This window comes from Salmo salar, chromosome 13 (assembly GCF_965601325.2).
Source record: "Salmo salar chromosome 13, fSalSal1, whole genome shotgun sequence".
Taxonomy (NCBI): domain Eukaryota; kingdom Metazoa; phylum Chordata; class Actinopteri; order Salmoniformes; family Salmonidae; genus Salmo; species Salmo salar.
The window spans coordinates 94149106-94173467 of NC_138303.1; the positions used below are offsets into that span (position 1 = coordinate 94149106).

The 24362-nt window shown below is 43.4% G+C and overlaps 1 protein-coding gene across 4 annotated transcripts; it reads left to right on the top strand.

Annotated features, from left to right (window-relative positions):
- Nucleotides 1–1500: 1500 nt before the first annotated feature.
- On the top strand, nt 1501–23206 carry LOC106568189 (ARF GTPase-activating protein GIT2). 4 transcript variants are annotated; one of them, XM_082960461.1, is made up of 21 exons: nt 1501–1741; nt 2284–2417; nt 2522–2634; nt 2839–2944; nt 3075–3161; nt 7213–7343; nt 7644–7738; nt 8135–8180; nt 10383–10434; nt 10525–10597; nt 10722–10819; nt 12438–12549; nt 12700–12854; nt 12938–13090; nt 18211–18420; nt 18607–18696; nt 19479–19558; nt 19723–19896; nt 20223–20389; nt 21352–21415; nt 21675–23206. In XM_082960461.1, the coding sequence occupies exons 1-20, from the start codon at nt 1690–1692 to the stop codon at nt 21387–21389; spliced, it is 2166 nt and encodes a 721-aa protein (XP_082816587.1). In that variant the 5' UTR covers nt 1501–1689; the 3' UTR covers nt 21390–21415; nt 21675–23206. The 4 variants fall into 4 exon arrangements, with proteins under 4 accessions (XP_082816587.1, XP_082816588.1, XP_013993783.1 ...); XM_082960462.1 differs by lacking the exon at nt 20223–20389 and having other exon boundaries at nt 2271–2417; XM_014138308.3 differs by lacking the exon at nt 20223–20389.
- The last annotated feature ends 1156 nt before the right edge of the window (nt 23207–24362 follow it).

Genomic DNA, 24362 nt, shown 5'->3' on the forward strand with positions numbered 1-24362 from the left:
CAAGGTTTGAAAAGGATTTGCCAGTAGACTGTCGACGTGATTCATGATGATGACTGCTTGTCTAGCTTGCTAGCTAAGATATCAACATGATCAGTCCAATCAAAGCTATGGTAGATATAATGTGATTTGACTTAATTTTATCTGTGGCCAATGACCTTGAGCCTTATTGGATGGGCACTTCTAATGTAACTCTATGGCAACACCTAAGGGGCTAGAATTTTCAAGCTCTCCCCATAGATTTTGCGGTGATGTAGTGTCCCCATGAGTGACAGAAAACTGAGCCAATCACAGCGCAACTAGAGAACATTACCAACCCCTATGCGCCGTATTTTCCAGTGGCTGCCACAGAAAGCACTGAGCTAGGCTGAAACACCTGCATTTTGGAGCTGCCTTACTCAAGAAAACAAAAAAGAGACCATGTTTGTGTGCGGCTTAATTAACTCAATTGTTATTATTTTTACAATGTTTGCAAACTGATTAATGTCAAAATAACCTGCAAAACTGGCAACAACTGGCAACAACAACAAATACTCTATATATTATTATTTTTTATTTATTTTTACCTAAACAGGTGGGGCTCAATGCCTTGAATGACGGGTCACCACGTGCCCTGAATGAGGTAGCTAACATTAGTAACATTCCAGGAGTGGTAGACGCATGTCACTTGAATCAAATGATAAATGGAAAGAAGGAGCTAAGCCTATCGATGTTGCTGTTGTTTGATGAAGTGGTTCTCCTGACTTATAGAAAACTTTGGTATGTGAGATATGCGGTGAGACCGTATGTACAGAAGCCGTTGCAGTCTTGTAATTGTAAAAAGTTTGGACACGTGGCAAGTGTTTGTCAAAGCAGTAAATATGTTGTAGTTGAAGAGTCAGATGAGGCATGGTGTAATTGTGATGGGAATCACGTTCCCGAGATCCCGGAGTGCGCTGTAAGGATGGAGGTCACAGTAGCTAGGTTCAGGGCAATCCAGCAGGTCTCCTATGTGTAGGCAGTGAACATAGCTGAAGGAGTCAGTAGAAAGGAGATGGTAGTGGATGTCCCACAGTCTACAGTGAATGCCATGCAGGAGAAGGTTCCCGACACACTAAAAGTGAAAAAGGTGGACTTTGTTGCGTTTATAGCGCAAGTGCCAAATTGCACTAGTCAAACTAATAACAAATCAAAGAAGCTAGACATCATTGTGAAGGCGGCAAATAAATGTCTGGATCCCCAGGACTTTACAGACAAAATGTTACAGGGAGTACTGAATGAAGAGGTTTCCTCCCAGGTTCCTGAGCCTGTGTAGGGATCTGAATAGAAATTTTAATCGACTGAAGGAGTACAGTTTTTTGTTTTTGTTTGAAATTCAGGGTAGTACAGTAGCATGAATTTGGTTAGTGTTTTTGTTTTTGGTAATTAGTATGAATTTGTTGATCCAAAATATATTTAGTTTTTTGGGGTATTTTTTAGTATCCCGTACAGTAGGTGGCGGCAATACACCTTTTGAGTGTAGTCTGCCAATAAACCTCAAAGAAGAAGAAGCTAAATAAGCTAACGTTAGACAGTTAGCATTTTCCTCATCAAATTATCTGACCTCGTCGTTGTACAGTAGTATAAACTGTCTCATGAGTGCCTGTCTGAAACGGAGTGTGTAAAGGACTTTCTGTATACAAACAACTAGTTTTCTACCTAAAGTAAAAAGGGATGTCAAAGCGGCTGCGGAGCAGAGAGGTCTGCGCTGATTGTAGCTCTCAGGGTAAGCTAAACGATTGCTGGCTAGCCTTAGGAATTTAGATAGCATGATAGCTAGTTTATGTTAGCAGTTGTATGTAATGGTAACCCAAGCTATTTTAATATTTGCTTGCTTGATTTTGACTTTCAAAGGGATTCATATTCTGTTTGATTGCTTGTAGTTCCAGCAACGCATAGCTTTGCTTGCAAGCTAAACTAGCTGCTAGTATGACAATGTCCAAGAAGAATGGGGAAGTCAGCTAACCTTAGCTGTCTGTTGCAAGTTAGCAGCTGTTAGCCCTCAACTTTGTTATTGTTGCTAGTTAGTTAGTTTATCGCTAACTCGACTTTACAATAGTCTTTGTTTTATAACTTTAGCTTGCAAACTAGTTGGGGTATATCTCGTTTCTAGCTGTGTGAAAGTAAAAGTATGACATTTGTAGTTAGGGAGCTGCCTGAAATCATGAAAAAGAATGCATGCAGAATGATGTGACTCTTTTAGTGTAAATGGTTTGTATGGACTCAAAGCCTTTGTGGTAATATTGAGTCTAAAGGTGTGTGTCCCAGGCCCGTGCTGGGCCTCAGTGAACAGGGGCGTGCTGATCTGTGATGAGTGCTGCAGCGTCCACCGGGGTCTGGGCCGACACAGTTCCCAAGTCCGACACCTGACCCATACACCATGGCCCCCCTCCCAGCTACAGGTGAGCACCTCACACAAGCAGCTATACTGACGCTGAAGAACAGTCAACTTCTTCAATTGTTGTTTTCCCTTACCAATTGGTTGTATTGTTTGTTTCCTTTTTAGATGGTTCAGAAATTGTACAGCAATGGGGCCAACTCCATCTGGGAGCACAGCCTTCTGGACCCCTCGTCTATCACGAGTGGGAAACGCAAGGCCAACCCCCAGGACAGAGTCCAGTGAGTGGGGCACATTTCAAACTTTTAGTTGAAGGTTATATAATATAATTTTAAACCAATGTGATGACAAATCTGGGCATCTCATCTCACCATGATCTATCACTCTCACTTTGTTGGACTCTCTGTTGTATTAAAATGCCATTGGGGTCAGGTTTGCCTGGACAGTCTGAGGTTTGGAAGTGTGATTTTCTGTTCCCTTCACAGTCCCCATAAAACTGAATTCATCAAGGCCAAATATCAGATGCTGGCGTATGTCCATCGAATGCCCTGTCGAGAGGATGACAGTGTCACCACAAAGGACCTCAGTAAGGTGAGAGATTGCAGCCAGACCACACCCTGGATTGCAGGCTTCATTGCCATTGAGCTCATTAATTTACCAATTTATCAACTGTTTTTTATTATCTGTTAGCTAACCAAACCTCCTTTGGCCTACACTCTAGCAACTCCACTCCAGTGTTCGGACTGGGAACCTGGAGACGTGCCTGAGACTGTTGTCTTTGGGAGCCCAGGCCAACTTCTTCCACCCAGTATGTAAAAAAATATATAAAATTGTCTGTAAATCAAATTGTATTGGTCACATACACATGGTTAGCAGATGTTAATGTGAGTGTAGCGAAATACTTGTGCTTCTAGTTCCGACCGTGCAGTAATATCTAACAAGTAATCTAACAATTTCACAACAACTACCTTATACACACAAGTGTAAAGGAATGAATAAGAATATGTGCATACAAATATATGGATGAGCGAAGGCCGTGTGGCATAGGCAAGATGCAGTAGATGGTATAGAGTACAGTATATACATATGAAATGAGTAATGTAGGCTATGTAAACATTATATAAAGTGGCATTGTTTAAAGTGACTAGTGATACATTTATTACATCCAATTTTTAATTATTAAAGTGGCTAGAGATTTGACTCAATATGTTGGCAGCAGCCACTCAATGTTAGTGATGGCTGTTTAACAGTCTGATGGCCTTGAGATCGAAGCTGTCCCAGCTTTGATGCACCTGTACTGACCTCACCTTCTGGATGATAGCGGGGTGAACAGGCAGTGGCTCGGGTGGTTGTTGTTCTTGATGATCTTTTTGGCCTTCCTGTGACATCGGGTGGTGTAGGTGTCCTGGAGGGCAGGTAGTTTGCCCCCGGTGATGCGTTGTGCAGACCTCACTACCCTTTGAAGAGCCTTACTGTTGTGGGCGGAGCAGTTGCCATACCAGGCGGTGATACAGCCCGACAGGATGCTCTCGATTGTGCATATGTAAAGGTTTGTGAGTGTTTTCGGTGACAAGCCAATTTTTTCAGCCTCCTGAGGTTGAAGAGGCGCTGTTGCGCCTTCTTCACCACACTGTCTGTGTGGGTGGACCACTTCAGTTTGTCCGTGATGTGTACGCCGAGGAACTTAAAACTTTCCACCTTCTCCACTACTGTCCTGTCGATGTGGATAGGGGGGTGCTCCCTGTGCTTTTTCCAGAAGTCCACAATCATCACCTTTGTTTTGTTGACGTTGAGTGTGAGGTTATTTTCCTGACACCACACTCCGAGGGCCCTGTAGGCCGCCTCGTCGTTGTTGGTAATCACTGTAGTGTCGTCTGCAAACGTGATGATTGAGTTGAAGGTGTGCATGGCCATGCAGTCATGGGTGAACAAGGAGTACAGGAGAGGGCTGAAAATGCATTGGGGCCCCAATGTTGAGGATCAGCGGGGTGGAGATGTTGTTTCCTACCCTCACCACCTGCAGGCGGCCCGTCAAAGTCCAGGACCCAGTTGCACAGGGCGGGGTCGAGACCCAGGGTCTCGAGCTTAATGACGAGTTTGGAGGGTACTATGGTGTTAAATGCTGAGCTGTATTTGATGAACAGCATTCTTACATAGGTATTCCTCTTGTCCAGATGGGTTAGGGCAGTGTGATTGCATCGTCTGTGGACCTATTGGGACAGTAAGCAAATTGGAGTGGGTCTAGGGTGTCAGGTAGGGTGGAGGTGATATGATCCTTGACTAGTCTCTCAAAGCACTTCATGATGATGGAAGTGAGTGCTACGGGGCGATAGTTGTTTAGCTCCGTTACCTTAGCTTTCTTGGGAACAGGAACAATGGTGGCCCTCTTGAAGCATGTGGGAACAGCAGACTGGGATAGGGATTGATTGAATATGTCCGTAAACACACCAGCCAGCTGGTCTGCGCATGCTCTGAGGATGCGGCTAGAGATGCCATCAGGGCCGGCAGCTTTGCGTGGGTTAACACGTTCAAATGTTTAACTCACGTTGGCTGCGGTGAAGGAGAGCCCTCATGTTTTGGTAGCAGGCCGTGTCCGTGGCACTGTATTATCCTCAAAGCGAGCAAAGAAGTTGTTTAGTTTGTCTGGGAGCAAGACGTCGGTGTCCGCGACGGAGCTGGTTTTCTTTTTGTTGTCCGTGATTGACTGTTTACCCTGTTTACCACGTCTCGTGTCTAAGTCGTTGAATTGCGACTCTACTTTGTCTCTATACTGACACTTAGCTTGTTTGATTGCCTTGCGGAGGGAATAGCTACACTGTTTGTATTCGGTCATGTTTCCGGTCGCCTTGCCATGATTAAAAGCAGTGGTTCACGCTTTCAGTTTTGAGCGAATGCTGCCATCAATCCACGGTTTCTGGTTGGGGAAGGTTTTAATAGTCACCGTGGGTACAACATCACTGATGCACTTGTTAATAAACTCGCTCACCGAATCAGAGTATACATCAATGTTGTTGTCTGAGGCTATCCGGAACATATCCCAGTCTACGTGATCGAAGCAATCTTGAAGCGTGGAGTCAGATTGGTCGGACCAGCGTTGAACAGACCTGAGCACGGGCGTTTTCTGTTTTAGTTTGTCTATCGGCTGGGAGCAACAAAATGGAGTCATGGTCAGATTTGCCGAAAGGAGGGCAAGGGAGGGCTTTGTATGCGTCGCGGAAGTTAGAGTAGCAATGATCCAGAATGCTGCCAGCCCGGGTCGCGCATTCGATATGCTGATAAAATTTAAGGAGCCTTGTTTTCAGATTAGCTTTGTTAAAATCCCCAGCTTCAATAAATGCAGCCTCAGGATATGTGGTTTCCAGTTTACATAGAGTCCAATGAAGTTCTTTCAGGGCCGTCGATGTGTCTGCTTAGGGGGGATATACACGGCTGTGATTATAATCAGAGAATTCTCTTGGTAGATAATGTGGTCGGCATTTGGTTGTTAAGGAATTCTAGGTCAGGTGAACAAAAGGACTTGAGTTCCTGTATGTTGTTATGATCACACCACGACTCGTTAATCATAAGGCATACACCCCCGCCCTTCTTCTTATCAGAGAGATATTTGTTTCTGTCGGCGCGATGCGTGAAGAAACCGGATGGCTGTACCGACTCTGATAACGTATCCCGAGTGAGCCATGTTTCCGTGAAACAGAGAATGTTATGATCTCTGATGTCTCTGGAAGGCAACCCTTGCTCGAATTTCGTCTACTTTGTTGTCAAGAGATTGGACATTGGGGAGTAGTATACTCAGGAGCGGTGAGCGATGTGCCCGTCTACGGAGTCTGACCAGAAGAGCGCTCCGTCTGCCCCTTCTGCGGCGCTGTTGTTTTGGGTCGCCAACTGGGATCCGATCCATTGTCCTGGGTGGTGGTCCAAATAGAGGATCCGCTTCGGGAAAGTTGTATTCCTGGTTGTAATGTTGGTAAGTTGACATTGCTCTTATATCCAATACTTCTTCCCGACTGTATGTAATAAGACTTAAGATTTCCTGGGGTAACAATGTAAGAAATAATACATAAAAAAAAGAAGAAAATGCTGCTTCCTAAGAATGCGAAGCGACCATCTCTGTCGGCGCCATCATGGAATCCACTCAGTTGCCTGAAATGTATCAATACATAAAAGCCTGCACGCTATTGCACCAGTGCCCACACACAGTGTCTAGTGTCTCATTGTATTGGGGGTGGTGTGGCCTGTCCAGTGTCTCATTGTATTGGGGGTGGTGTGGCCTGTCCAGTGTCTCATTGTATTGGGGGTGGTGTGGCCTGTCCAGTGTCTCATTGTTTTAGGGGTGGTGTGGCCTGTCCAGTGTCTCATTGTTTTAGGGGTGGTGTGGCCTGTCCAGTGTCTCATTGTATTGGGGGTGGTGTGGCCTGTCCAGTGTCTCATTGTATTGGGGGTGGTGTGGCCTGTCCAGTGTCTCATTGTATTGGGGGTGGTGTGGCCTGTCCAGTGTCTCATTGTATTGGGGGTGGTGTGGCCTGTCCAGTGTCTCATTGTATTGGGGGTGGTGTGGCCTGTCCAGTGTCTCATTGTATTGGGGGTGGTGTGGCCTGTCCAGTGTCTCATTGTATTGGGGGTGGTGTGGCCTGTCCAGTGTCTCATTGTATTGGGGGTGGTGTGGCCTGTCCAGTGTCTCATTGTATTGGGGGTGGTGTGGCCTGTCCAGTGTCTCATTGTATTGGGGGTGGTGTGGCCTGTCCAGTGTCTCATTGTATTGGGGGTGGTGTGGCCTGTCCAGTGTCTCATTGTATTGGGGGTGGTGTGGCCTGTCCAGTGTCTCATTGTATTCGGCGTGGTGTGTCCTGTTTGTCCTTCAGGAAAAAGGAAACAGTCCACTGCATGTAGCAGCTAAGGCATGCCAGGTGTCACAGGCAGAGCTCCTGGCTGTGTATGGGGCGGATCCTGGTGCCCTAGACACAGGGGGTAAGACCCCTGTTGACTACGCAAGGTAAAGCAGTCTTCATACTCTTTTGTACTGCACTTGAGCAATCCATTACCGCTGATGGTGTGACAACTCTTTCCCAGAAAACGGTTTATGAGGCTGCCTAGTACTTACATATATTAGAAAAATGATGTAAATGATTACGGATACTGAATAAACTGCAACTTTACCACCTTTGGGTTTTATTGTAAAGAGGTCTAAAAATACAGTGCTATGGTTGGCATTTACAGTAAACATAAATTGACCTCACCGTCACTTATATTGATGTGGAAAAGACTCATGACCTTTTATTCATGTTCCAATCAGACAAGCAGGCCACCAGGAGCTGGCAGACAGACTGGTAGAGATCCAGTATGAACTCACAGACCGCCTGGCATTTTACCTCTGTGGGAGAAGGCCAGGTAAGAGTGGAGAAGACGCATTGACAGGGACATGGTGAATAATTGAACCCTGATATGGGCTGCAGGTAGCCTAGCGGTTAAGAGCGTTGGGCCAGTAACCGAAAGGGCGCTGATTTGAATCCCTGAGCCAACTAGGTGGAAAAAATCGGATGTTTTCCCCTTGAGCAAGGCACTTAACCGTAATTCCTCCAGTAAGTCATTCTGGATAAGAGTGTCTGCTAAACAGGGTTTCCCAAACTTGGTCCTGGGGCCCCCCCTGGGTGCACATTTTGGTTTTTGCCCTAGCACTACACATCTGATTCAAATAATCAAAGCTTGTTGATGAGTTGGTTATTTGTGCTAAATTATTAAAATGTACATGTCCGTTGTTTTAATCTGACTGTGTTTGTCTACTAGATCATAGGACTGGACAACACTTCATAATCCCACAAATGGCTGACAGGTAAGAACTGAGCCCAACATGATGGCATGCTTATGGAGAATGGGAATACAATGCTGTTCAGATATTTTGGTGTTTCAGTGGCATTTTACAAAAACCTCTTCTCAAAGTCCTGATTAGCCAGCTGTGTGTATCCATCCTATGGTTTAGTAACTGACGTTAAAACGTAATGCATTTATCAAACCATCCTTGTTTATCTCTTTCCTGCCATATCTTGATGGAAAAGAAATTTGTAAGTATGTCAACTGTTGTCTATAGTTATTTGTCTTGAATGTACTATATAAACTGACATCCAACTGGCCTCACAACCGCACAATGCGTGTAACCACACCAGCCCAGGACCTTCTTCACCTGTGGGATTGTCTGAGGGGGAGGGGTGCTGAGGAGTATCTCTTTCTGTAATAAAAGCCCTTTGGTGGGGAAAAACTCATTCTGATTGGCTGGGCCTGACTCTCTAGTGTGTGTGTCAAAAGTACCAGTCAAAAGTTTGGACACACCTACTCATTCCAGGGTTTTTATTTTATTTTTACTATTTTCTACATTTGTAGAATAATAGTGAAAACATAACTATGAAATGACACATGTAGTAATCAAAAGGTGTTAAACAAATATATTTGATATTCTTCAAAGTAGTCACCCTTTGCCTTAACAGCTTTGCACACTTGGCATTCTCTCAAGCAGCTTCATGAGGTACTATCTGGAATGCATTTCAATGTACCTTGTTAATTTCTGGAATGTCTTTCCTCAATGTATTTGAGCCAATCAGTTGTGTAGTGACAAGGTAGGGGTGGTATACAGCAGATAGCCCTATTTGGTAAAAAAAAAACAAGTCCATATTATGGCAAGAACAGTTCATATAAGTAGACAAACGACAGTCCATCATTACTTTAAGACATGAAGGTCAGTCAATCCGGAAAATTTCAAGAACTTTGAAAGTTCCTTCAAGTGCAGTCGCAAAAACCATCAAGCGCTATGATTAAACTGGTTCTCACGAGGACCGCCACAAGAAAGGAAGACCGAGAGTTACCTCTGCTGCAGAGGATAAGTTCATTAGAGTTACCAGCCCCAGAAATTGGCAATTACCTGCACCTCAGATTGCAGCCTAAATAAAATCTTCACAGAGTTCAACAGACAGACTCATCTCAACTTGAACTGTTCAGAGGAGACTGCATGAATCAGGCCTTCATGGTCGAATTGCTGCAGAGAAACCACTACTAAATGACACCAATAAGAAGAAGAGACTTGCTTGGGCCAAGAAACATGAGCAATGGACATTAGACCGGTGGAAATCTGTCCTTTGGACTGATGAGTACAAATTTGAGATTTTTGGTTCCAACCGCTGTGTCTTCGTGAGACACAAAGTAGGTGAACGAATGATCTCCGCATGTGTGGATCTCACCGTGAAGCATGGAGGAGGTGGTGTGGGGGTGCTTTGCTGATGACCCTGTCTGATTTATTTAGAATTCAAGGCACACTTAACCAGCATGGCTACCACAGCATTCTGCAGTGATACGCCATCCCATCTGGTTTGCGACTATCATTTGTTTTTCAACAGGGCAATGACCCAAAACACACCTCCAGGCTGTATAATGGCTATTTGACCAAGAATGAGAGTGATGGAGTGCTGCATCAGATGACCTGGCCTCCACAATCATCTGACCTCAACCCAATTGAGATGGTTTGGGATGACTTGGACCGCAGACAGAAGTAAAAGCAGCCAACAAGTGCTCAGCATATGTGGTAACTCCTTCAACCATTCCAGGTGACTACCTCATGAAGCTGGTTGAGAGAATGCCAAGAGTGTGCAAAGCTGTCATCAAGGCAAAGTGTGGCTACTTTGAAGAATGTAAAATATGAAATATATTTTATTTTTGTAAAAAGAAAGAAAAAAAACGTTGAATGAGTAGATGTGTCCAAACCTTTGACTGGGGGTGTATGTAATTGTGATTTCTTATTTTTATATATATATATATATATTAACAGGTTTTTAGAAATTGCTAATATATATATATATATATCGAGTCGTCTGACCAATTTCTAAAAACCTGTTTTTGCTTTGTCATTATGGGATATTGTGTGTAGATTGATGAGGGGGAAAACACTTTAATTTTAGAATAAGGCTGTAACCTAACAAAATGTAGTTAAAGTCAAGGGGTCTGAATACTTTCTACAGGCACTGTATATATTTTATTTTTATGTCTACAGCAGTCTGGATTTGTCAGAATTTGCAAAAGCTGCAAAGAAAAAACTCCAGTCTGTGAGTGACTGTATATATTTTTTCCAAACATGGTTTTATGGTCCTTTTAGACAACCAGTGATGTGATTTTACTGTGGCTTGTGATTTCAGCTCACTAACCATCAGTTTGAAGAGCTTGCCATGGACGTTTATGATGAAGTGGACAGAAGAGAAACTGATGCAGGTTGAACTGACATTTGACGTGTTTGTAGAGTTTGATAAAGGTATCATTAGGTGTTTTAATAGATTATTAGTGTGATTTAACAAAACAAATCATGTTTATTTATGTTCTGTCTTTGCTGTATCAGTGTGGCTCGTGACTCAGAACCACAGCAGTCTGGTAACAGATACAACTTTGGTGCCTTTCCTCCCTGTCAACCCCGAATACTCATCCACAAGGAACCAGGCAAGTCACCTAAAAATGTCTTTCAACGTTATCCTCTATGGGCTAGGTGGGACGCTTGCGTCCCACCTACGTAACAGCCACTGCCAGCCTGTGGCGCGATTTTCAAAACCTTAAAAATCCTATTACTTCAATTTCTCAAACATATGACTATTTTACAGCTATTTAAAGACAAGACTCTCGTTAATCTAACCACACTGTCCGATTTCAAAAAGGCTTTACAACGAAAGCAAAACATTAGATTATGTCAGCAGAGTACCAAGCCAGAAATAATCAGACACCCATTTTTCAAGCCAGCATATAATGTCACCAAAACCCAGAAGACAGCTAAATGCAGCACTCACCTTTGATGATCTTCATCAGATGACAACCCTAGGACATTATGTTATACAATACATGCATGTTTTGTTCAATCAAGTTCATATTTATATCAAAAACCAGCTTTTTACATTAGCATGTGACGTTCAGAACTAGCATACCCCCCGCAAACTTCCGGGGAATTCGCTAACATTTTACTAAATTACTCACGATAAACGTTCACAAAAAGCATAACAATTATTTTAAGAATTATAGATACAGACCTCCTCTATGCACTCGATATGTCCGATTTTAAAATAGCTTTTTGGTGAAAGCACATTTTGCAATATTCTAAGTACATAGCCCAGGCATCACGGGCTCGCTATTTAGACACCCGGCAAGTTTAGCACTCACCATAATCATATTTACTATTATAAAAGTTTGATTACCTTTTGTTGTCTTCGTCAGAATGCACACCCAGGACTGCTACTTCAATAACAAATGTTGGTTTGGTCCAAAATAATCCATCGTTATATCCGAATAGCGGCGTTTTGTTCGTGCGTTCCAGACACTATCCGAAATAGTAAAGAAGTGTCGCGCGCATGTCGCAATTCGTTACAATAAAATTCTAAATATTCCATTACCGTACTTCGAAGCATGTCAACCGCTGTTTAAAATCAATTTTTACGACATTTTTCTCGTAGAAAAGCGATAATATTCCGACAGGAAATCTCCTTTTCGGCAAACAGAGGAAAAAATCCCAAAGGCGGGGGCGGTCGGGTCACGCGCATAAGCCCAGTGTCCCTTGATCGGCCACTTGAGAAAGGCGATAATGTGTTTCAGCCTGGGGCTGGAATGACTACATTCTGTTTTTTCCCGGGCTCTGAGCGCCTATGGACGACGTGGGAAGTGTCACGTTAGAGCAGAGATCCTTAGTAAAAGATAGAGATGGAAAAGAAGTTCAAGAAATGGTCAGACAGGCCACTTCTTGTAAAGGAATCTCTCAGGTTTTGACCTGCCATTTGAGTTCTGTTATACTCACAGACACCATTCAAACAGTTTTAGAAACTTTAGGGTGTTTTCTATCCATATGTAATAAGTATATGCATATTCTAGTTACTGGGTAGGAGTGGTAACCAGATTAAATCGGGTATGTTTTTTATCCAGCCGTGTCAATACTGCCCCCTAGCCCTAACAGGTTAAATCAAATTTGGTTGGTCTCTTTCCCAAGCCTTTAGGTAAATGTTATGCATTTGATTGAAGAGCCTACACTTTCAGCACTGCTGCTTCATAATGTTGTGTCTTGTGGTCATTTGTTTTGCAGGGCAGACAGAAGCTAGCAAGGTTCAATGCACATGAATTTGCAACACTCGTCATTGATATTTTAACTGATGCCAAACGTCGGCAACGGGGGAACTCCTGTGAAAGTCCCAGAGGTATAGTACCGTAATCTGAAGCTACATTTATTCAAAAGGGGGTCTTTATGATTTGATCCAGCACCTGATTAGAACAAAGCTCATTACTGTACCCACTAGGGCATGGTTGTTGCGTGGTCCACTCACCTGACTGTTGCTCTCTCTCCTCAGAGGACATAGAGCTCATCCTGAAGGGAATCGGCAGCCATCATGGGAGTGATAACCAGGACAATGAAGACCAACCAGATTATGACAGTGTGGCGTCAGATGAAGATCCAGAGCGGGAACCCGCCTCTGGCAAGAATAGGAAACATGACAGGACCAAGGTATCACCATATTTGTAGTTTTTTTAATATAGTTTTTCATTACCATTAACATTACTGTTCCATTCTCCTTCCCCGTGCTGCAGAGCTCGGAGTCGTCTGACCTGTCTGATGGACCCATCACAGTACAGGAGTTCATGGAGGTGAAGAGCGCCCTCACGGCCTCCGAGGCCAAGATACAGCAGCTGCTCAAGGTCAACTGTCACCTGAGTGAGGAGATCCGGATGATGCAGAGCAAGGTATGTTTATTTACATTTACATTTAAGTCATTTAGCAGACGCTCTTATCCAGAGCGACTTACAAATTGGTGCATTCACCTTATGATATCCAGTGGAACAACCACTTTACAATAGTGCATCTAAATCTTTTAAGGGGGGGGGGGTTAGAAGGATTACTTTATCCTATCCTAGGTATTCCTTAAAGAAGTGGGGTTTCAGGTGTCTCCGGAAGGTGGTGATTGACTCCGCTGTCCTGGCGTCGTGAGGGAGCTTGTTCCACCATTGGGGTGCCAGAGCAGCGAACAGTTTTGACTGGGCTGAGCGGGAACTGTGCTTCCTCAGAGGTAGGGGGGCCAGCAGGCCAGAGGTGGATGAACGCAGTGCCCTTGTTTGGGTGTAGGGCCTGATCAGAGCCTGAAGGTATGGAGGTGCCGTTCCCTTCACAGCTCCGTAGGCAATCACCATGGTCTTGTAGCGGATGCGAGCTTCAACTGGAAGCCAGTGGAGAGAGCGGAGGAGCGGGGTGACGTGAGAGAACTTGGGAAGGTTGAACACCAGACGGGCTGCGGCGTTCTGGATGAGTTGTAGGGGTTTAATGGCACAGGCAGGGAGCCCAGCCAACAGCGAGTTGCAGTAATCCAGACGGGAGATGACAAGTGCCTGGATTAGGACCTGCGCCGCTTCCTGTGTGAGGCAGGGTCGTACTCTGCGAATGTTGTAGAGCATGAACCTACAGGATCGGGTCACCGCCTTGATGTTAGTGGAGAACGACAGGGTGTTGTCCAGGATCACGCCAAGGTTCTTAGCACTCTGGGAGGAGGACACAAGGGAGTTGTCAACCGTGATGGCGAGATCATGGAACGGGCAGTCCTTCCCCGGGAGGGAGAGCAGCTCTGTCTTGCCGAGGTTCAGCTTGAGCTGGTGATCCGTCATCCACACTGATATGTCTGACAGACATGCAGAGATGCGATTCGCCGCCTGGTTATCAGAAGGGGGAAAGGAGAAGATTAATTGTGTGTCGTCTGCATAGCAATGATAGGAGAGACCATGTGAGGATATGACAGAGCCAAGTGATTGTTTATGACTTGAGCACTATTATTCTACAATATAGAAAATAGTCCAAATAAAGAGAAACCCTGGAATGAGTAGGTGTCCAAACTTTTGGCTGGTACTATATATATATATATATATATATATATATATATATATATATATATATATATATATATATATATATATATATATATATATATATATATATATATATATATATATATATATATATATATATATATATATATATATATATATATATATATATATATATATAGATAAAGTACCAGCCAAAAGTTTGGACACCTACTCATTCCAGGGTTTTTCTTTATTTGGACTATTTTTGGACCATATATATATATATATATATATATAATATATCTGAATTTGTCCCCACCCAAGCACATCCAGTTCCAAAATGCTGTAAAACAGGTTGCCCTTTTTTGCACTGACAACATGAGAAACATGAGCAGGACCAAAACAAAAAGGGAGCAGTTCTCTCTCGCTCTCTGTGCTCTTCCTCGCTCACTCTCTGTGCTCTTCCTCGCTCTCTCTCTCTCGAGGAAGAGGATAGAGAAAGAGAGAGTGGGCGTCCTGTTTTACAGCATTTTGGAACTGGATGTGCTTGGGTGGGGACAAATTCAGATTCTAATCCAAGTTTTAATGACTACAACCTAAGTGTATGTGAACTTCCGACTTCAACTGTAAAGTTTGGGGTCACTTAGAAATGTCCTTGTTTTTGAAAGAAAAGCTAATTTTTTGGTCCATTAAAATAACATCAAATTGATCAGAAATACAGTGTAGACATTGTAAATGACTGTTGTAGCTGGGAATGTCAGTTTTTTTTAATGGAATATCTACATAGGCCCATTATCAGCAACCACAATGGCACGTTGTGTTAGCTAATCCAAGTTTATCATTTTAAAAGGCAAATTGATCATTAGAAAACCCTTTTGCAATTATGTTAGCACAGCTGAAAACTGTTGTGCTGATTAAAGGAGCAATAAAACTGTCCGTCTTTAGACTAGTTGAGTATCTGAAGCATCAGCATTTGTGGGTTTGATTACAGGCTCAAAATGGCCAGAAGCAAAGAACTTTCTCCTCAAACGCATCAGTCTATTCTTGTTCTGAGAAATGAAGGCTATTCCATGCGAGAAATTGCAAAGAAACTGAAGATCTCGTACAACGCTGTGTACTACTTCCTTCACAGAACAGCGCAAACTGGCTCTAACCAGAATAGCCCTTACACAGCCTGGTGGTGTGTTTTGGGTCATTGTCCTGTTGAAAAGGAGAGTGATGGAGTGCTGCATCAGATGACCTGGCCTCCACAATCACCCGACCTCAACCCAATTGAGATGGTTTGGGATGAGTTGGACCGCAGAGTGAAGGAAAAGCAGCCAACAAGTGCTCAGCATATGTGGGAACTCCAAGACTGTTGGAAAAGCATTCCAGTTGAAGCTGGTTGAGAGAATGCCAAGCTTGTGTAAAGCTGTCATTAAGGCAGATGGTGGCAACTTTGAAGAATGTAAAATATTTTTGATTTGTTTAACACTTTTTTGGTTACTACATGATTCCATATGTGTTATTTAATAGTTGTGATGTCTTCACTATTATTCTACAATGTAGAAAATAGTAAAAATAAAGAAAAACCCTTGAATGAGTAGGGTGTGTCAGCTTTTAATATTTTTATTGAACCTTTGTTTAACTAGGTAAGTCAGTTAAGAACATTCTTATTTAAAATTACATTTACATTTACATTTTAGTCATTTAGCAGACGCTCTTATCCAGAGCGACTTACAGTAGTGAATGCATACATTTCATACATTTTTTTTCTGTGCTGGCCCCCCGTGGGAATCGAACCCACAACCCTGGCGTTGCAAACACCTTGCTCTACTTCCGGGTTAGGGGAGGGTTTGGCCGGGGGGCTTCCTTGGCTCATCGCGCTCTAGCAACTCGTGGCGGGTCGGGCGCCTGCAAGCTGACTACGGTCGTCAATTGAACAGTGTTTCCTCCGACACATTTGTACGGCTGACTTATGGGTTAAGCGAGCAGTGTGTTAAGAAGCAGCGCGGAGTGGTGCTTGATGACGGCCAAACCTTAACCCGGATGGCGCTGAGACAATTGTGTTCCGCCCTATGGGCCTCCCAATCACGGCCGGTTGTGATACAGCCTGGAATCGAACCAGGGTCTGTAGTGATGCCTCTAGCAGTCCCCTGACTTTTGACTGGCACTGTGTGTATATATATATATATATATATATATATATTATGGCACGAGAGACACCTGTCAGATTCACGCCTGTCTCAGTGGACTAATCCATTGTGGAGGCCATGGGGATGGCTCACCAGAAGTACATTTATCATTTAATTCCCATACTTTGTAATCTACAATGTTTGTTTGGTTACAGTACTTTTTTTTTAATGCGTTCAATATTATTATTATAACAGTATTTTACCGTTCTCATTGTCGGAGTGGACACGTTGTTTGCGGACCGCTCAAGCTAGGCTACACTTAACCAAGTTAACCAAGTTAATTAACCAAGTTTTGGTTCATTTCATTCCATTTACGTGTTGTCAAGTTATTAATTGTATTTTGTTTGTAGCGCGCTTGTCAATGTTGAGTAAGGACGCGCACCTGATTATGCATAGGCTACCTAACCTGCGTGCAAATGTAGGCCTATAAATGTGCCCATTTGCGGATCTGATTGTCTTAACTCACCATCACTGGAGTTTCTCTAAGTAATTTTTTCTTCACCTCAAACAGCAAGCAAATTAAGTCTATTTTTACATCCATTGAGAATGACAATAGTTCCTCAACGTAGCCTATTTGAACAACCTTTCCAGCTCTCTTTCGATAACCACTCGGCGTGAAAGGGGAAAAAAATGTCATGCTCTGATCCCGTGGAAACGTCATAAAAGAGGCCTGACTGATTACTTGTTATCCCTTGTGCAAATAGCCTTCATCTATGTCTGTCCGGCACTCACTGGCGTGGGAAGCTCTAAGGACCCAGTATATTTTATACAATGTTGCTCGTGCTAGCTTCAGGCCAGACCCAAGTTAATAGTTGATACACTGTTTCAAGTTCCTTGCATACAGGCCATGCTTAGCCAGTGTGCTTTTATAGGATATTTTAATCAGGGTATTTTCTACCTGCAGGCTGCTATGTTTTTTTTTGTTGGCTTCATGGAGGGTATTTTTACATAGTTGGCAATGGCAATACAAGTTCAAAATCAAATCAAATTGTATTAGTCACATGCGCTGAATACAACCGGTGTAGACCTTACAGTGAAATGCTTACTTACGAGCCCCTAACCAACAATGCAGTTAAAAAAAAATAAGGATAAGAAATAAAAGTAACAAGTAATTAAAGAGCAGCAGTAAAATAACAATAGCGAGACTATATACAGGGGGGTACCGTGACTTTTAGAATTTTGATTAACCACATAATGATTTTGAGATACGAAGACTTTATTATAAATTAAATTAAACTGCTCCATGAAAATGTGCATATGAAAATCATTACTGGCATTCAGATTGGTAGAAATGGTAAGATAAATTGGCACTCCAAATGGACAACCTCAGGCTACACCAGTTATCCACTGGCAACTTCAGGAGCTTCATGGCAGAATCTGCGAAGGCCAGCAGCAGCTGGAGGATGGCCTGGCTCTCTTCAGTCATCTGTGTCTTAATTATTTAATCACAGTGTGGTTAAAGCATTAGAAAAGCTCAGTAGCCTACATATAGTTGATTTTATTAAAACATGTGGTGGGTGTGTCTTTTATAAGGAAAAGGTTCAACCAATCGATTGGTCGAAAGAACAGACGAATCTAGGTCGACCAAGATTTTTTTTGTAGTCGGGGGGCAGCACTAGTGGAAGTGCAGCTGTGCTCTCTGGCCATGGGTTCCCTTTTTCTACCGAGATGGGTTCCCTTTTTTACAGTCTGGATGGAGAGATTTGTCTCTATCTAAACCTGCACTGATACTATCACATCCTCCATGTTATGGTCACCCTAGGTTTCACCCATAGGCCCATATTTAAGTTATTACACAGAAATAAAGCTGATGTTCTGAACTGTTGTCCCCTCCAGCTGAACTCCCTGCAGACTGAGAACTCATCCCTGCAATGGCAGGCCCCCAGGGGCTCGCAGCACCCTCCGGACCCCTCTGGCCACCCCCCTGTCCACGGAGGACGCCCCATGTCCATGTACGAGACAGGCTCGGGCATGAGGCAGTACCCCCACAGGGGTGACCCTCCTCGCCGTGACGACGGCCTCGCCATACAGCCCCTCCCTACAAACGTAAGTACAGAGACCACTCACACCGCTCCCTCCTGGACTGTTCTATGGCAGTCACAGTGGACCGGTGCTGTCAGCAGTTTTGGTCTGCGGTAATTCAGTTTTTGTTTGTGCATTTATCTCCCCCCCCATCCTCCTCTAGAATATAGTCAACTCCCTTTGTGTAAACTTGATTTGACCCCTTTCTAGATTGGGAGGGGTCCTTTGGGGACCGCCTCATCCTCCCTCCCTACCTTCCCCTCCTCCCTGTCCTGGTCGCGGGATGAAAGAGCTCGAAGGGTTAAGTACCGAATCTCCCCTCAAGGGAGGGTGGGGGCAGCAGCCCCAGGGGAAGGGGTGGACTATCTCCTCTGCTTGTCCACTACTGTTCCTATCCTCCTATACCTCTGTCCTTTAACTGCTCCTGTACCTCACTGCATCTCCTCTCAGCATCGCCTGGCTGTCTGGCTGCATACACCACCATGCTGCTGTTCTTCATTGACCTTTGTTCCCCCAGCCAGCACTGCTGTGTAGAGTACCTGAAAAACGTTATTTTTTTATATGCCAGCGCTAAACATGGGTGTTTGCCATCCGTGTGTTTTCAAAGGCCCCAAAGCATTACATGTACGGTATGTTTCCAAAACATGCATCCTGTCAGAAGGCTATAGTGGTGTTGAAACAGACAAGGAATACAAATTGATATATGGTTCATGGTAGTGTGAACAGTATTATTTACCAGCCATACTGGTAGAGAACCATCTGTACTGAAGCCTTTACCCGTACAGCAGAATGTCTTGATCTTAAGCTTGCACTAACAGCACCCACTGCTGTACCTACTGCTTAATGTCACATGGAGCTGGTCCCTGGTTTCAAACTTCCTACCTCTTTTTACTTTCTGCTTTGAAACCAATTGAGGTCTGTTTAATATGAAATGGCTTTTTAGGTTCAGAGAGCATGATTCTGACACGTATGCTTCATCAAGCACGTTCAGACCTCTGTAACATGTCCGTACTGCTGTTCAGATGCTCTCTCCAGATTCAACGGTTGTCTGGAAGCTTACTGTATCATTCCTCCCATTGTAGGGTTGCAGCCTAGAGGGACAGAGCATGCTGGAGAGTGACTATGACAACACACCAAACCACTCCGGACTGGAGGAGTCCGGGTACGACTTTTCATTCAAATCTCTATAGTAGAAAAATATTGTATATTTGAGAAATATACACTATGTGAAATGTAGGAACTTAATCATGTGGCAGTCAATCCTATACAAAGCGATCTACAAGTGAGGGAAATCCTAAGCCTGTAACCTCTCCTCTCCCCATGCAGTCTGGGCAGGAACAGCAGTTGGCTGGGGGACGGCAGTGCATCAGATCAGGGGGAGGATGAGACTGAGGCTGACTCCACCCTACCCTTCACCGAGGACGTCATCTGTAAGACAGAGCAGATCACCAAGAACATCCAGGAGCTGCTGAGGGCCGCACAGGAGAACAAACATGAGAGGTAAGGTCAGGGGTCATAAGAACACAGAAAACACCAATCAGCAGTTAGAGAAAAGGTCTGTTGACTAAAAGGTTGTGTGTTCATGTGGAACTTGCCTTTACAGTTCAAAATATAGGACATGATGCTGTCTATATATTGATCCTTCATCCAACCTTCCAGCACCTGTCCTTCAACCTACTACAGTCATTGTTTTTTAGAGGATGTATCTTGTTTTTCTATCTTTCTGTTCTCCTGTGTTCTGTTTTCACTATCCTGTATTCCCACTCTGTCCTCCCCTCCCTGTGTTTTCCTGTCTGTCTGACTCCCTTCCTCACGGTGTGGGCTAGCTCCAGGCCAGGCAGTCTAGGTTGCTTCTCTGGCCTGCTGCCCTGCTGTGAGGGGGGTGGCCGCGGACGTGCCTGTCTCTACAGCCTGATGCCCTGCTCTGACAGGGCTGTCTCTCTACCCTGCTGCCCTGCTCTGAGAGTGCTGAAGAGACCCCCCCTGGCTCCTGGTACTCTGGCCTCTGTCCCTGTCTCCCAGGCACTGTCACTGTCTCCTCTGTCTGTGTGCTGAGGGACAGGGCTTGTGTCAAACGCAGCTGGCAGAAAACAAAGATTCCCTTATGGAATGCCAAATACAGGCCTACAGGGCTTTTACATGTCAACACACAGGCTATCCTTATCTGTATTTGTCTGTGTTTGGTTAATATTTGTGCTCAATCTTGGATTTATTTTCTATGTTTTTTTTATTAAATACAGAGACATTTTCACACTGGCATTCATTCAGTGTTTATACAGTCCACTTGATTTTGTTGTCTTTAACACAAACCCTCACTATTGGCCCCCCTTTGACTAAAGCTGTGTGGTATTTGCTTAGCTTTTGTGCTTGTGTACCAAACCTCACTCCAGCTGGTGACCAAAGAACACCTGCCAATTTGTATGCGTCCTCTCAGTCACGTAGCTACTGGGTTATAACGGAGGCATTGTTATTGATTTGAAACGGTGGAAAGTTATGATGTATTTCATGATCTGATTTTTAAGCCATGTGTTTTGTCATTCATTGTTGATATTGTCATGGCTTAACAGCCTCCACTACATTATGTTGTCTATGGAATAATACAGGACATGTGTTCAATTTACTCAAATGGAGCACATGCTTGCTATTAATGAACACACTTACTATTCAGTATATTCTCTATTTTGACTGCCATTAGCCAGGGCTTCTCATTCTCTCACTTGTCCACAAATAAACCTCCACCAGGATATCACTGGCTGACTTTGCTATTTTGAGAGGTGTTTCATATAGTAAGGGGGTCAAGGGCTTAGCAAGCTTCTGTAAACATTCCTAAGTATTCTACATATTTGTTTAACAATGTTATTGAGAAAAAAAACTGGGCCCGGAGTTTTCTACTAACATCTATGTTGGAAAAAGGATCACTCCCTTACTTGACGTTTTGTTTCTCCTCCCCCTCAGCTTTGTACCATGCTCAGAAAGGATCCATGTGGCTGTGAGGGAGATGGCCACTCTGTTTCCTAAGGTAAGCTGGGGTGACCTCAACAACAGAGACTCCTCCTTTGTGTGCAAGAGCCAGTGAGGGTTGTTTGTTTGGTAAACATGGATGGGAAATAAATGTCTTGCAGCTGTTGTTCTGTTAGATGTTGCGCTCTTTTCTTCAGGGTGGAGATCATTTAACACGCACACAACGGCAGTAAATCCGCCCATTACTCTAGTGTTGAGGGCCGTTTATTGCCTATGTTTTGCCAACAGTATGTGACCCCTCCCTACCTCCTCCTCAGAGGCCGTACTCTGACACAGTGCGAGGGTCCCTGCGGCTGCTCACCTCCAGTGCCAGCCGGCTCCAGGGGGAGTGCCAGAAGGCCACGTCCCATGACCCTTGCCCCTCCGACATGCAGCTGGTCACGCAGCAGGTCATCCAGTGCGCCTACGACATTGCCAAGGCTGCCAAACAACTCGTCACTGTGACAACCAAAGAAAACAGCAACTGATTTTTAACCCAAAGACTAACTTCCCTCTTGGATATTTGAAAATGTTATTATGGCTAATTTCAAGTTATCAGTGTTACGTTATGTTATTATTTGTATGCCTCCATTTTTATTTAAAATGCTTAATTGGTCATAGTGGATTTCTAGTGAAGAACGTTTACAGAAAATGTACCTTCCGAAACATGGGTCAACCGAGGGATTTGTCCATGGGTTTGTCTGTTAAATATACTAATACTGCTAGAGTGTGACGGCCTCTGAGCTTACCTCATAGGAGACATGCTAGTTACATTGAAGTTACTGAACAGTTTTGCAACGTTACACATTTTAAACATTTCTGTGGTTGCTGGGGTGCTTGTCCTTGATGCTCTTCCCTATGCACCAATGACACGTGACTGTCCAAAGGTTTCAAACAGCATTTTAAGCAGTTAGCTTTTAACTTCTTATTCAATGCCAAACACATTGGGATTTTGAACATAGGTTAGTGGAATACTGCCTCATGAGTCATGATACGTCCATTACAAGGTTTTCGTCAAGTTTTTTTCCATGAATGCCATTTCTATTTTTTATACTAAAGCCATAAAGGTGAGGACAACTGCCAAGCCAGTTTTCCTTTGTTTCGTTTTTCTTTTTGTAGTTTGAGCAGAAGGTGAAGCCATACCTCTAATATACATGTACCTCACACACATGCTCAATATACATTTTGTTTTAGTGTTTTAAAAAAAGAAGTCTCTCCCAAAGGGATTCTCAAAATGGCCAATTCCAATTCTATAATTTGTGGTATTTTCTTATGAAAGAATGAAAATGTACAAACATCTATTCTTAATTCATACAACCCTAATCTATATTATATTTATGAATACAATGTCTCACACCTATCTAACAAAACATTTATTTTCATAAAATGTATGTTTAACAGTTAAAGTTTCCTCGTATATTCCGTGCTGTTTGAAGACATGCAAGTTTTCATCTTGGTGGTATACGTTTCCATATATCCACCGGCAATCAGTTGTGCTCGTGATCTCTCTCTCTCTCTCTGTGTGTGTGTGTGTGTGGTGCTAAACCCAGCCTATGCCTTGTATTGTCTTGATTATGCTGCTAGTGGTCAAAAATGTGCAACTAATAGGGTGTTAAGATGTGTTTAAAGCATTGGTTCTATATATGTAATATGAACTATTTTATATTAGTCATGTGTTGTCCAGGGATGTGGGAGTGATGATCAATTATGTGTGCCATTGAGTGTTATGAGCCCGACACAAGTCATAGTTATTGCCTTTGTGGTTTAAATACCTGCCTTTTTAAAGTAATAAACTTTAATTTATAACTCAGCTGTTACAGTTTGTGTTAAATGTGTGAATACCTTGACTATTATGCTACAGTTTGTGTGCTGTGGTGTGGCTGAGGTACCAGTCTGTTTACCTTCACACATTCCACTTCTTGTACTCTGTGTCATATGCCAAAGATACGATAAGATGTTTAGCATGACAAGGAGTGGAATGATAGCTAAACAGCCTGGTACCCTGACTGTGTTCGCCTACATCAGGGGTCCCCAATTACATTCAGCCGAGGGCCGATTTTTTTTTTTTAATTACTTAAAAAATATATATATATATATATTCCTTGAGCGGATGGTCGGGGGCAGGAACATGGTTATAAATCATTTGTACATTGCAAATTGACCACAAGAATCCCAAACAAAAATTACCTTGCAAACTTGATTGCTAACATGCACAACTTTGGGGATTGTATTAACAGTGTAATTAACTAAATACTATAAGGTGTTTTTTCCATTCAGGAAAGCTGTGTCGAGTACATTTTGCTCCATCGCCTCCACATCCTGGACAGTATTCATAGGGAAATCAGCCCCCTCGGGTAGTACTGCTATCGCTGTTACTACTGTCAGGTCGACTCTTCTTCATCCATGTCTGAGTCCGTCTGCAGATCAGAAATCTCCTCTACCTTTTTAAGTTTGATCCGAGCCTGTTCATAGGTAGCTGTGAAAAGAAAAACATTACGTATTTAGGCTACTGATCTAGTGCAACATTTTGGTCTTTATGGTCATCTTAGCTGGTACCTAGTTGGGTTAACCTTGTGGGCCAGACATGGACAAACCCATGTGGGCTACAAAATGGGTCCCTATGGCTGCATCTACACAGGCAGCCCAATTCTGATAATCTTTTCCACTAATTGGTCTTCTGACCAATCAGATCAGCTCTTTTGCCAATAATTGGGTAAAAGATCAGAATTGGTTGCCTGTGTAAATGGAGCCAAATGGACCCTTTACCATTTTAATGGGCTGTAGTTGACATACAGTAACCTTAATCACTTTTTTTTTTCATTTGAATATATTTATATTTTCACCATTCAGATTTCAGAATAAATTCAAGATCATGTCATTTAAATGTATCTGGTCAGTCTGTTCAAACAAGCTGATTTTAGCTAGCTCAATAATTGAACATGGTATTTATTTTATTTCAGTTAGTG